This window comes from Mesoplodon bidens (assembly GCF_964165515.1).
Source record: "Mesoplodon bidens genome assembly, chromosome: 18".
NCBI lineage: Eukaryota > Metazoa > Chordata > Mammalia > Artiodactyla > Ziphiidae > Mesoplodon > Mesoplodon bidens.
In genome coordinates, this window is record NC_138175.1 from 51,758,805 (window position 1) to 51,772,016 (window position 13,212).

General features: G+C 54.2%; 1 protein-coding gene across 5 annotated transcripts in view; it reads left to right on the forward strand.

Annotated features, from left to right (window-relative positions):
• The first annotated feature begins 314 nt into the window (after positions 1 to 314).
• HIF3A (hypoxia inducible factor 3 subunit alpha) overlaps positions 315 to 13,212 on the forward strand; it is a 32,219-nt gene continuing 19,321 nt past the window's right edge. For 3 of the 5 annotated variants that reach the window (XM_081215692.1, XM_081215695.1, XM_081215691.1), the window contains exons 1-7: positions 5,518 to 5,795; positions 6,909 to 7,054; positions 8,646 to 8,730; positions 9,060 to 9,172; positions 9,677 to 9,885; positions 11,576 to 11,682; positions 11,853 to 12,000. In XM_081215692.1, the coding sequence (XP_081071818.1) occupies positions 5,522 to 5,795; positions 6,909 to 7,054; positions 8,646 to 8,730; positions 9,060 to 9,172; positions 9,677 to 9,885; positions 11,576 to 11,682; positions 11,853 to 12,000 (1,082 nt within the window). In that variant the 5' untranslated portion in view covers positions 5,518 to 5,521. Of the gene's footprint in view, positions 355 to 5,517; positions 5,796 to 6,908; positions 7,055 to 8,645; positions 8,731 to 9,059; positions 9,173 to 9,676; positions 9,886 to 11,575; positions 11,683 to 11,852; positions 12,001 to 13,212 lie in introns of those variants that run through there. The other 2 variants (XM_081215694.1, XM_081215693.1) reach the window with 1 other exon arrangement.

Below are 13,212 nucleotides of genomic sequence, written 5' to 3' on the forward strand. Positions count from 1 at the left end.
ACTGCTGAGAAGTCCGCGGCAAGGAGTGTGGCGGGGGGGGGGGCTGTATTCCACTGCACCCGCCCCCTCGACACACACACACACACACACACACACACACACCTCTCTCTCTCTCTCTCTCTCCCCCCCCGCCCCCCCCGGCATTCCAAGTCTTCGTCTCTTGTCCCGCCTCTTTCATGGAAGTGACAGACCGGTCAACCAACCAGAGCTGCGGGCCGGGCGCTGCTCAGCCAACCGCTCGGCGGGGGGAGGAGCTGGGGAGGGGGCTCGCAGGGCAGGGGAGGGGGCTAGGGGCCTCGAAGGGCTCCGGAGCGGCGACTGGCGAGTCATGGCGCTGGGGCTACAGCGCGCAAGGTACTGGGCTTTGGGGGCAGGAATGATAAGAACTGGGGGGGCTCCTCTTCCAGCGACCCCTGAGCCGGGTGGGGAAGGCGCGGGTGCAAGCCTAGGGCCACTCGGGCGCGCGGTTGGAGACACATCCCCGCCGCAACCTCCACCCTAGGGGACTGCAGGGGTGGGGGCATTTCCCCAAGTCCAGGCTGCCACGCCCCTCTAGCCAGGAGCGACATCGGGGTCGTGATCCCAGATTTCCTGCTGTTCCGGGTTCGCTTCCCCTCCTGACTGGGGGTGAAACTCGGGGTCCCCACGGAATCGGGGGTGGTTGCGTTTCAGCAGTTCCCAGGCTTCTGCGGGAGGCATTCTCCCTCCACATACTGACCCTTCTGGCCTCCGAGCCCCCAGAATTGAGGTTGTTCTTTGACACCAGACCCCTAGGGTCCTAGGGGATCCGGGGTATCCCCAAATTGAGCCTTCCCATATATAGGGAGTCCCTTGGAATGCGGAGTCAGCTTCTGAGTTCAAGAGAAGAGAGATCCTCCTTAACTGGACCCTCCCTGACCGTCTCCCAAACCTTGAGTTGTCTAGAAATAGGCAGAGATGGTCACCTTTCAGAAGCCACCTTGGGACCCTTCCCGGGGGCCTTTTGGAAGGTAGGGTCACCCCCTTTAAGAACAAGAAAACAGCCTGACCCACTTTCCAAAGTCTAGCCTCCTCCACTCCCACCCAGTCCCTGTGACAGTGGGAAGGGGCACCCAAGCCTTATTTGGGGAAGACTCCAGAGCGGGTGCTGTGCCTGATTCAGTGCAAGCTGTGGGAAGCGCCCCCTGCCGCAGTGCCCAGCTGGGGTCATCCTGGACAGGTGGTGGGTCTCTGTGTTCCCTTCCCAGCAGGTGCAGGTTTGCTGGGGCAGCACAGGGAACTCGTGCTCTGGGTCCACTGCCAGGGGGTCCTATCTGGCCATGTTTTCATGGGGCCCCGGAAAAAATCCCACGCCCTTGGTTTCTCCTGTCCAATCTGAGGCGTCCAGGAAGCCTCACCCCCTTCCCTCCTCCCTGGCTTCGCAGGTCTGATTGGATCCTTCCACACCCCCATGTTTTCACTCCCCCCACTTATACACCCCCCAATTCTATTCTAGTCTCTGGCTCTGGGCCTGCCAGGGAACTCTATCCCACCCCTTCTAGGCCAGCCCTGGCCTAGCCCCTCCCAGCACCCCTTCCTGGCTAGGTGGGGGCCCCTCTTGGCTGAGCTGGGGCGCTCCCCACTCCCCATCCAAGGCCAGCCCTCTCCTGTGGTGTCATCCGAGCCCACGCACCACGCACTCATAACTCGCACCCAGATCCCGGCCATGCTTCATCCTCTCCTGCACCCCTAGGATGGCGCTAGTGCCAAAGAGGGTCAGGGTGATGGTGGGTGGGCCCCCCATACTCCCTTACCCCCTTCCCTTCTTCCATCCTTGCCATCCCACTCCAGGCAAGGGTGATTCTTGGGAAGTCCCTGATGGGCATTCGGCCCCGGATGCCCCTCTGGTCACAGGGTTCCCAGAGGACACAGGGCTTTGGGCACAGGCACCCCACTGGATTATCATGTCCTTAGGGATGAGCAGAGTCAGGGGTAGAGAGACTCCCACCGACCCCCACCCCAGGTCCCTTCTCAAACCCAAACCCTCTCAGGCCACCTTGGGGCAATGCCAAGAGGAGTCCCTGCATGTATCAACCTAAGCCCCCGCCCAAATCCTCTACACTTTTTGCAAGACCCCCAGTACCCAGCTGAGTATCAGGAGAGAGAGGCCCAGGAGCAGCCCTGAATGTGGGGAAGGGTGTCCCCGCTTCTCCATGCCTTTGCTCTCGGGTGGCAAGTTCTTCAGGACAGGGAAGAGGTGGGCTTCTCCCTCTCCTGGTTGGGGGGGGCACCAAGCCCTAGTCCCCATTCCCAGGCCTTACCCTGGGGCCTCCCAGCCTGGCTCCACCCCCGTTCTCTACTGGAACACAGAGGAAGGGTGGCAGGGTTCCAGCTGCACGTCCCAACCTGGGCAGAGTGCCAAGGGGACGGACCAGGGCTGGGCATGGGGCCAGCTGGGGAGACTGGCCAGCTGGGGAAATCTGGAGGCAGCAGTGGTGGGACAAGGGGAAGGGACTGGGGCCAATGGACAGAGGAGGGGCAGGACAGGGGTCCGTTGGGTGGCACGCCCACCAAGGCATGGCATTTAAGAGCACAGGCCCCCAAATCAGGGCTCAAATTGCAGCTCACCCGCTTCCTGGCTGTGTGGCTCTGTGCCAGCAACTGCTCTCTGAGCCTTAGTTTTGTAGCCTGGAAAATGAGGGTTATACTTCCCCTCCCCTGCACCCGCTCAAGATGAGAAGCAGTGAAGGGACAAATCTTCGGGGCAGGATACCTGATAGGTGAGCAATAAACTGTGTTCAAGTCAGACAGGGTTCTGGGTAGAAGCGGATACGTGGTCAGACTAACAGAAGCGTTGAGCATAGTTGTGCATTGGTGGAGGGCCCTGGGATTACCAGCCTGGTTACTTGGGTGGGTGATGCAATTGCTCAGAGCCTTGGTTTCTGACTCTGTAAAAGGGAGATCACTTTTCCAGGTTCTTAGGGTTTGTTGAAAGGATTTAATGGGGTCTCTAAGCTCATGAGTGTTTGATCCACCAAAGCTATCATTATTCTTAGTATCACTGTGATTTAGTCTTCTTCCCAAGGTGTTGTTCAAATCACGTGTGTACTTGCACACATACACACACCACACCATGGGGTTACCACTGAAGCCCGAGGGTTTCTCCCGTGTCTACGATGCTCCTAAGCCTTCCATCCCTGATGTGGACAAAGGGGAAATAATAAAAGTTGAACCTTTATATAGCACCAACCAATTGCCAGGCCCGGTTCTAAGCCCTTGACATATATTAACTCATTTAATCTTCACGACAGCCCCACGAGTTTGGGCTGTTCTTAGGCTCAGGGGGGCTATGCAACTTGTCCAAAGTCACACAGCTAATAAGTGATGGAGTTGAGATTGGAACCCTGCACCAGAGGAACTAGCCCCGACTCTGTTTAAAGGGAAAGGCCAGAGACCAGGCATTTGTGGAGCAAGTGAGAGGCCACACTTCCTGTCAGAACATCCGGAGAACAGGCTGGGAGCTAGAAGGAGGGTCCCACTGTAGCCACCAGCTAGCTTCTTCTATGGAGGGAGGAGTGATTTGGCCACAGAGAGGATTATAGAGCCCAGCTGCCCGGGAGGTGGGGGGCCAACCCCACCCCGCAGCCCCGTTCCTGTTCCTACTCCCTGTTCCCTCTGTCTGGGCCCCCAGCTCAGTGAGGCCCGCCCACCCCCACCCTCTGGGCAGGAAGACAAACAGGGCTGGAACAGAACCGGGACAGGAGGACGGAATGTCCCCTGGGCAGAGCGGGACTGGAGGCCCCTGCCCCCCATCAGCCAGGAGGGAGGGGATGAGGGCAACTGCTGGCTCCCTCCACCCAGCTGCCCCCTTCTGTGCCTCCCACCCACTTGCAGTGAGGAGTTCTTTCCCATCTGGAGAGTCAGGAGAGTCCACTCCCCTCCCTCCATCATGCCTCTGGGTGGAGCTGCAGGTCTCCTGCTTGGGGGTGAGGTTAATGCCCCAGAAGTGGCCTCTGGCTTTTAGGAAGGGGCAGCTTCCCCTCCTAGAGTTTTGTGTCCATGGAGGTTGGCGGGGACGTCACAAGAAAGGAATTAGAAGAATAAAGGTTGGGCTTCCCTGGTGGCGCAGTGGTTGAGAGTCCGCCTGCCGATGCAGGGGACATGGGTTCGTGCCCCGGTCCGGGAAGATCCCACGTGCCGCGGAGCGGCTGGCCCGTTACCCATGGCCGCTGAGCCTGCGCGTCCGGAGCCTGTGCTCCGCAACGGGAGAGGCTACAACAGTGAGAGGCCCGCGTACCGCAAAAAAACAAAACAAAACAAAACAAAAGAATAAAGGCTTTGGAAGTTCACTGCCTGACTTCAAATCCCAGCCCCACCAGTTAATGGCTTTGTGACTTTTGGGGCAAAAGACTTCACTTTTCAGAGTCTCAGTTTCCCTTTTGTGAAGTGGAGGTCCAAAGTGCTCTCTGCCTAGGGCTTTCTTAGGATTGAATGAGTACACGTAGGCTGAGTCCTTACTTAGTGCAATGCCAGACCCATAAATGCTTAGCAACTTATAGCTGCTTATTAATGGTTTTATCAATAGTATCAATATGGATAAGATTACATATACTATACTATATGTAACATACTCTATAATTTTTTTCCCCAAAACTATAATTTGGATTCAGACAGACCTGGAGTTTGACTTTTAAGACAGTGGCAGAAACAGGGAGAAGTACTAAAATCTGGAGATAAACCCAGGGCCATACAAAAGAGGAAACTGAAGAGTTGGGACCAGCGTTCAAACCCTGGCTTCACTCCTTGTGGGCAAGCACTGCACCTCTCTGTGCCTGGGCTTCATCTGTTCAGTGGGGAAAATGTTATTGCCTTCCTTTTAGGGATGTCTGAGCTAAACGGGTTAATGTAAGTTACACACTTGGCACAGGGTCTGACCTAATAGTAAAAGCTGTATAAGTGGCAGATATTTCTGAAAAAAAAATGACACTCATCCTCTCCTCCCAACCCCACATGCAGAATTCAGGCATTTGAAGTGGATTAAAGGGCAGAGATGAGTGGTTAGCCATTGGCCCTGGGGTTGGTTTGCTGTGTCACCCTGGCAGGGCCCCTGTTGGTGGGTCGTTGGACTTTGAGATCTGTACTCCAAGATTCTGAGGACTCAGCTCAGCTGAGGAGGGGAAAGGGCAGAAGAGGGGGTTCTGGGAGGCTGTAGGGAAGGGGGCCTGGGGGACTGCAGGCATCTTCTTGCCCCCTCCCTTCCCTGGCTCCTGGCCAGCTCTGCCAGCCCCCTCCCAGCCGGAGGCCTCCCTGTTCCCCAGTCTTCCCAAGCCGGGAGAATAAACAGCAGATAAGTCAGGGAGGGGACAGAGCGGCCCTGGGCACGCCTTGGAGAGGAGTGAGGCACCGGAGGGCAGCATGGGCTGGCGCGGGGACAGATAAAACCTGAGGCAAGGAGCGACTCCACAGTATAATCCACCCAGGCCCAGAGAGCTCCGGCAACTCGCCCGGGCCACACTGCGAGGCTAGCACAGTCGCGGCTCTGCCCTCTCTGAACCCGACCCCCATGTGGCAGCAACCCACGTGCTTGTCCCGTCCAACTCTTTCCCTTCCCGGGGCGCCGCCAGTGAACGCTGCCCATGCCCGCAGGTCGAGCACGGAGCTGCGCAAGGAGAAGTCCCGGGATGCGGCCCGCAGCCGGCGCAGCCAGGAGACCGAGGTGCTGTACCAGCTGGCGCACACGCTGCCCTTCGCGCGCGGGGTGAGCGCCCACCTGGACAAGGCCTCCATCATGCGCCTCACCATCAGCTACCTGCGCATGCACCAACTCTGCGCCGCAGGTGAGGCCCGCCCCCGGGAATTCCCACCTCAGCAAGACCCCGCCCTCGGAAAGGTACATCCCAGGGAGGCCCCTCCTCCGGGAAGCCTCATCTCCACAAGACCCCGTCCCCCGATGTCTTCCCGGCGAAGCCCCACCCCTCTGGAATCCACTTAGTGGGAGAAGCCCCGCCCCTTCAAGTTCTGGGCCAATCGGAACCCAGTTTCTTAGGGATCCCCGCCCCCTAGAAGTCTATCATTTGTGAGGCCCCGCCCGTTGGAATGCGCCCTTGGGAAGCCCCGCCTCCTTAGAGTTAGAACCCTAGGGAATAGGAGGCCGGCTAACTCCCTAAGGCATCTGGACCCTTAGGATTTGGTCTCCTGGGAGATCTTCTCGGCTAGGCTTCCTTTCCTTATAATCAATATCCCCAGGAGGCTTCACTGCCCAATATTTAATTACTTGAGAGAGTCCCGCTTCCCCTCCTCAGGTCCCTGGTTCTATTGCTTGTTCCCTTAGTAGCCATCCCCTTGAATTCTCTCCGTTAGAATTCTCTGTAGGACGCCTTCACACACACACACACACACACACACACACACACACACACACACACATCCTTGGAATCCCAGGACCCTGAAAAGCTTTTATTATGGGGAAAGTGGACTCATCCTCTGGCATGCTCTGCCCATTAGATTAGAATTCTGCCTCCTTAGAATTCTGTTGCGTGGGAGTCCCTGCTTCTTTAGAATCCCACCGATCTGGAAGGTCCTGCTCCTAGAATTCTGAACCCCTGGGAAGCTTGGCCCCCTTGGAATTCTGACTCCTCCTAGGCCCCGGCTTCTTAGAATTTGGACCCCTGGAAATTTCATCCCCTTAAGATTCTGCCCTCCTTAGAGTTCTATTCCCTTAGGGAACCCCTATCTCCTTAGAATTCTGTACCCCTGGGAGGTTCTGCTCCCTTAGAATTCCAGTCCTTGGTGGTCCTGCCCTCTTCCTTGGACTCCAAGCCACTGGGATGTGCCCCACTCACCTGGAGGTACCTATAAGTTCCTCTGAGTGAAGGAAAGCAGAGGGAGGCTAGCCAGGGTGGGCTGACCGCTGACTAGAGATGCTCCATCCATCCTGGTCCGGACACCAGGGGAGTGGAACCAGGTGGGAGCAGGGGGCGAACCACTGGATGCCTGCTACCTGAAGGCCCTGGAGGGCTTCGTTATGGTGCTCACCGCCGAGGGAGACATGGCTTACTTGTCAGAGAATGTCAGCAAACACCTGGGCCTCAGTCAGGTAAGAGGAGCTGCCTGCTTTGTGCAGGTGATGCTGGGATACAGAGGTGACCAGAACCACCTTAGCCCTATTTTTACAAGGCCCACAGTTCACAGGGGAGACAAATATGTCACCAGACAGGAAGATTCAGAATGGTCAGGGCTGGGGTGGGGCAGCCTAGGGGGCTGTACAAGCCGGGGGTGGAGGGTGGTACCTGACCCAGCCTGGGTGGGAATTGAGGGCTTCCTGGAGGAGAAGACATCTGAGCTAAAACCTGAAGGGCTTAGCCAGTCAAAGGGTATGGCGAATGGATGGGACCAGAGAAGACTGGCAATGTACATGGCCAAGGCAACAGAATATGCAAAGACACAGATGTGAGATAAAACAGCATTTGGGGGAAATAAAGACATTAATCCAAGCTAGGTGCAGAGTGCAATTGGAGAAAGTGAGAGAGAAAAGGCTAGAGAGGACATAATTTAGGACCAAAATAGAAGGTTTATCTCTAGGGCACTGTGGAGCCATGGAAAGATTTTAAGCAGGGGAGAGGTTGTGTCAGAAAGGTGGAATCAGAATTTCATTTTATTTAGAAAGATCCCTCTAGGTACTGCACAGAGATAGAATTAGAGGGAGTGAGACTAGCGGCTGGAAAATCCATAAGGAAGTGGATGCAGGGCCCCAAGTGGGAGAAAAAAGTAGGATTAGGGGCCTGGGGATGGGAAGACAAACAAGAGACACTTAGAGAGCAGAACTAATTTTGGCTGATCCTTACAGCAATACCATTCTTCTTCTTAGCTCACATAAATGGGCTCCACAGTTGGCATCCATTCCTTTCCCCTGCCTTGTTATCCCACTCTTGGTACCAATTTCTCCGTTAGTTTGAGCTCTTGGGCTCAGAGAGGTGAATGTCTCAAGATCCCAAAGCTAGGAAGTGGCAGAGCTTGGATTCAAATCCAACTACAAGATCTCACTCCTCCCCTATTCAGCATTAGCTCTGGACTGTGAGCTCTGTGGGTCCCCTTTCATCTGCGTCATCTCCTCCCAGCACCAGGCTCATTTCCTGAATTGAAATAAGGAGTTGGGTCTTCGGCTTGCACAACAAATGGAATTTGAATAGGGTCTCACCTCAGGGCCTTTGCACTTGCTGTTCCCTCTTTCCAAACACTCTACTCCAGAGAGCCACCTCACTGGCTTTGTTCAGCAATTTGTGTAAATGTCACTTCTTCAAGAAACTGTCCCTGACTACTTACTGCCTCTAAGATAGCATCCCATCATTTCATCATCTTACCTTGCTTTAGTGTTCTTCATATCACTTAGTATATTGTTTTATGTACGTGTGTTGTTTTGTTTGTTCATTGGCTATCTCCCGCCACTAGCCAGTAAGCTCTGAGAGGCAGGGATTTTGTCTTCATAGTCACTGCTGTGCCCATACCATGTAGAAGAGTGCCCAGCAAATTATATGCCAAAGAAAGGAATGAATGAATAAGGAGACTGGGGAAATAATCCAGGCTCATGAATTAGGGCAGGATGATGAGGATGGGAGGGAGGAGATGGGTCAGAGGCCCTGGTAAAAATGCTTTTCCTCTAAGACACCCCCTGCTTCCCTCCCTCCCAGCTTGAGCTGATTGGACACAGTATCTTCGATTTTATCCATCCCTGTGACCAAGAGGAGCTTCAGGATGCCCTGACCCCCCGGCACAGTGAGTCCTTGGAGATCTCTGCCCCCAGATTACAGAAACTGAGGCTCCATCCTTTTCTTCAGCATTATCTCCTCCCCCTCTGAAATACTGGACCGAGAAAAATGGGATGAGGAGGACGTGGCCCTGCCCCAGGGGAATACAGGGACATGGCTCCACGCTGGGGGTCTAAAGGAGCATAGCATACCCCATGGAGACCCTCTCTGGGTCGGAAGTCTCGATTTTGGGGATGAGGCTGGGGAGAGGTTGGTAACCAGGGCGCTGGATGGACTGGGCCCTGTCCCAAGCTGCCCGGTGACCTGCTCCTCCCCCCTGCCCCCGGCCCTCCTCAGGCCTGTCCACAAAGAAGCCAGAGGCCCCCACCGAGCGGTGCTTCTCCCTGCGCATGAAGAGCACCCTCACCAGCCGCGGGCGCACCCTCAACCTCAAGGCGGCCACCTGGAAGGTGGGCAGGGCCTGGCCTGGAGGAGGGCAAGGGACCTGCTGGGGCTGGACCTGAGCCCTTAAGTTCTCACAGTGGGTTGGAGTCCGGGAGTCTCCTGGGCCGGGGATCCAGTGGGGCATTCTCAGGCTGGGTCTAGTGCATCCTTTGGGTACCTAGGAGGTTGGGGATCTGGGGGTCCTTGTATCCTTTCTTAGTCTGGGTCTCTGTGAGCCTGGGGCTGGGGGTCCTCAGCATCCTGGGCCTGGAGTCTCCATGGGGTTGGAATCTGGGGTCCTCAGAGCTCCCTGAGTCTTAAGAATCTAGAGATTGTCAGAACCTTCTTAGGTTGGGTCTCTGTGGGGTTGGGGTCTGGGGGTCCTCAGAGCTCCCTGAGCTGGGTCTCTAGAATCCTCAGGGGTTTCTTCTTCTCAGCTCCCTGAGGGGAGGGGCCTACAGGGATATACCTCCCAGCCCCTTGGGTAGCCCTAGGCCCAGGTGCATCATTGCCTCACTCCCTGCCCTCAGGTACTGCACTGTTCTGGACACATGAGGGCCTACAAGCCCTCTGCACAGTCTTCCCCGGCCGGGAGCCCCAACTTGGAGCCCCCCCTGCAATGCCTGGTGCTAATATGTGAAGCCATCCCCCACCCTGGCAGCTTGGAGCCCCCGTTGGGCCGGGGGGCCTTCCTCAGCCGCCACAGCCTGGACATGAAGTTCACCTACTGTGACGAGAGGTGGGCAGGAGCCAGGGGCCCACCCACCACCTGCCAGCCTGGCTCCTCCTCTTCCTTTCTGCCCAAGTTCATTCACGTCTCCTCTCCTACCCCCCAGCTTCTCTCTCTGCTCTGTTTCTATCTCTCTGACTCCATCTATCTGTGTCTTTGTGTGTCTCTCTGTCTCTGAATTGTCTGTGGGTCTTCGTATCTGGGTTCAGACTGCTTGGGTTCAGATGCTGGCTGTGCAGCCTTGGCCAAATGACTTCACCTCTCTGTGCCACACTTTCCTCATCCGTCCTATGCAGTGATAGCAGAACCTACTTTGAACAGTTGTTCTGAGCATTCAGTGAGTTGCATGGTACAAAGCACTCTAGAAGTGCCTATTTTTTAAAATCATTATCATCATGATTACTTTTTATTTCTATTCATTCTTTTTTTTTTTTTTTTTTTTTTTTTTTTTTTGCGTTACATGGGCCTCTCACTGTTGTGGCCTCTCCCGTTGCGGAGCACAGGCTCCGGACGCACAGGCTCAACAGCCATGGCTCACGGGCCCAGCTGCTCCGCGGCATGTGGGATCTTCCCAGACCGGGGCACGAACCCGTGTCCCCTGCATCGGCAGGCGGACTCTCAACCACTGCGCCACCAGGGAAGCCCTATTCATTCTTTTTTATCTTTCTTTTTGTGACTTTCTTTCTCTTCCCCTCTCCTATTTCTTTCACGTTCTCTTTTGTCTTTCTTTTCTTTTCTTTTTTTAATATTTATTTATTTTTGGGCTGCCTCGGGTCTTAGTTGCGGCACCCAGGATCTTTCATTGCGGTGTGTGGGCTTCTCTCTAGTTGCGGCACGCGGGCTCCAGAGTGCGTGGGCTCTGTAGTTGCGGCATGCAGCCTCTTTAGTTGTGGCACACAGGCTTAGTTGTTCCGCGCATGTGGGATCCTAGTTCCCCGACCAGGGATCGAACCTGCGTCCCCTGCATTGGAAGGCGGATTCTTAACCACTGGACCACCAGGGAAGTCCCCTTTTTTGTCTTTCTTTTCATCACTCTTCCAATTTTTACCTTCTCTCTCCTTCTCTATTAGTTTCCTATGGCTGCTGTATCATGTTACCACAAACGTAGTGGCTCAAAACAATACAAATTCTCTATCTCAGTGTTCTGGAGGTGAGAAGTCTGAAATGAGTCTTATGAGGCTGAAATCAAGGGCTATGTTCCTTCTGGAGGCTCCAGGGAAGAATCTGTTTCCTTGCCATGAAAGGCTCTGGAGACCTCCTACATTCCTTGGCTCGGGGCCCCTCTCTCTACCTTCACAGCGCATCACTTCAGCCTCTGCCTCCATCATCACATCTAGTCTCACTCTGATCACCTACTCCTCTCCTATAAGGACTCCTGTGTGATTACACTGCGCCCACCCAGATAATCCAGGATCATCTCCACATCTCAAGATCCTTAACTTCATCACATCTGCAAAGTCCCTTTTGTCATGTAAGGTAGCATATTCACAGGTTCTGGGAATTAGGACGGAGACATCTTCAGGGGCCATTATTCAACTGGCCACACCCCTTTTTCTATTTCTTACTCTCCCTTTCTCTCTGTTACAACCCTGTCTCTCCCTGTCTTGCTGGCTTCATCCCCGTGTCCCCCTCTCCTTCCTTTCACCCACCCTCCACTTTCGCCAGTTGAACTGACCGGGGTCCACTGCACCCACTTCAGGATTGCGGAGGTTGCTGGCTACAGCCCTGATGACCTGATTGGCTGTTCTGCCTATGAGTACATCCATGCGCTGGACTCAGATGCAGTCGGCCAGAGCATCCATACCTGTACGTGTTCAGGTTCCGTTTCCAGTGCTGCATGGCCCCAGCCAACACCAGCTGCCTGCTTCCCCAAGTCCCAAGGAACCTTCTCTTCCCTGGCCCCTTCATACCCAGCACCCTGCTCCCATGGCCTTCTCTCCCCAGTTGCCCTAACCCCTCCCCATGCCCCTCCCCAGTGCTGAGCAAGGGCCAGGCAGTAACGGGGCAGTACCGCTTCCTGGCCCGGAGTGGTGGCTACCTGTGGACCCAGACCCAGGCCACAGTGGTGTCGGGGGGCCGGGGCCCCCAGTCTGAGAGTATCGTCTGCGTCCATTTCCTGATCAGGTAAGCGGGAAGGAGGTGGGGTGGCTGTGTGTGGTTCTCTTCTGGTCTGCATATGTGTGAACAGGTGTGTGTGTGTATATGCACAAGTGTGCATGTGTATGGTGCACATGTGTGAGGGAATGTGCACAGGTACACGTATGTAGAACACGTGTGACTGACCACACACGTATCTGCATGTGGACACAAATGTGTGTGAGCGTGTAATTTAAACTAAAAGGATTCTATATTCAAGTTAAAATAAGAAATCTAGCTGAATCTTGGGGGCTCTTTTTGGCTTTTTAAAAATTGATGTGTAATTTACATAGAGAAGTTTCATTCTTTTTGGTATACACTTCTATGAGTTTCGAAAAATGCGTGGAATCGTGTAACCCCGACCATAATCAAGCTATAGAGTAGGGAATTCCCTGGCGGTCCAGTGGTTATGACTCCGCACTCTCACTGCCAGGGGCCTGGGTTCAATCCCTGGTCAGGGAACTAAGATCCTACAAGCCATGCAGTGTGGCCCCCCAAAACTATAGTGTAGTTTCATCACCCAAGAAAATTCTTTCATAGTGAACCCCACTCCACCCCGCAGTCATCTCTGGCAACCACTGATCTGTTCTCTGACTCTAGAATTTTGCCTTTTCCAGAATGTCATGTACACGAAATTCTATAGTATGTAGCCTTTGAGCCTGGCTTCTTTCACTTAGCCTAATATATTTAAAATTTATCTATGTTGAGGTGTGTATCAATACGTTCCTTTTTGATGCTAGGTAATCTTCTATGGTATGAATATGTATGGACCATGGTTTATCCATTCGCCAGTTGGAGGATATTTGGACTGTTGCCTATTTTGGGCAATTACGAAAAAAGCTACTGTAAACATTCTCATCCAGGATTTTGTGAGATCATATGTTTTCATTTCTCTTGGGCAAACACCTAAGAATGGAATGGATGGGTCATATGGTCAGTGTATGTTTAACTTCCTAAGAAACTGCCAAACTGCTTTCCAGAGTGGCTGTACCCTCTTGCATTCCCATCAACAACGTGTGAGGGTTCCAGTTCCTCCACATCTTTGCCAGCATTTGTATTGTCTGTTTTTGTCTTGTTTCGTCTTCATTGGGTGACATTCTAATGGGTGTGTAGTGGTGAATCATAGTGTTTCCCGCCGCCATCATGCATCTTAGAAGTTTTTCACCATGACAACATTGTGACGAGTTCAGCAAATTATCA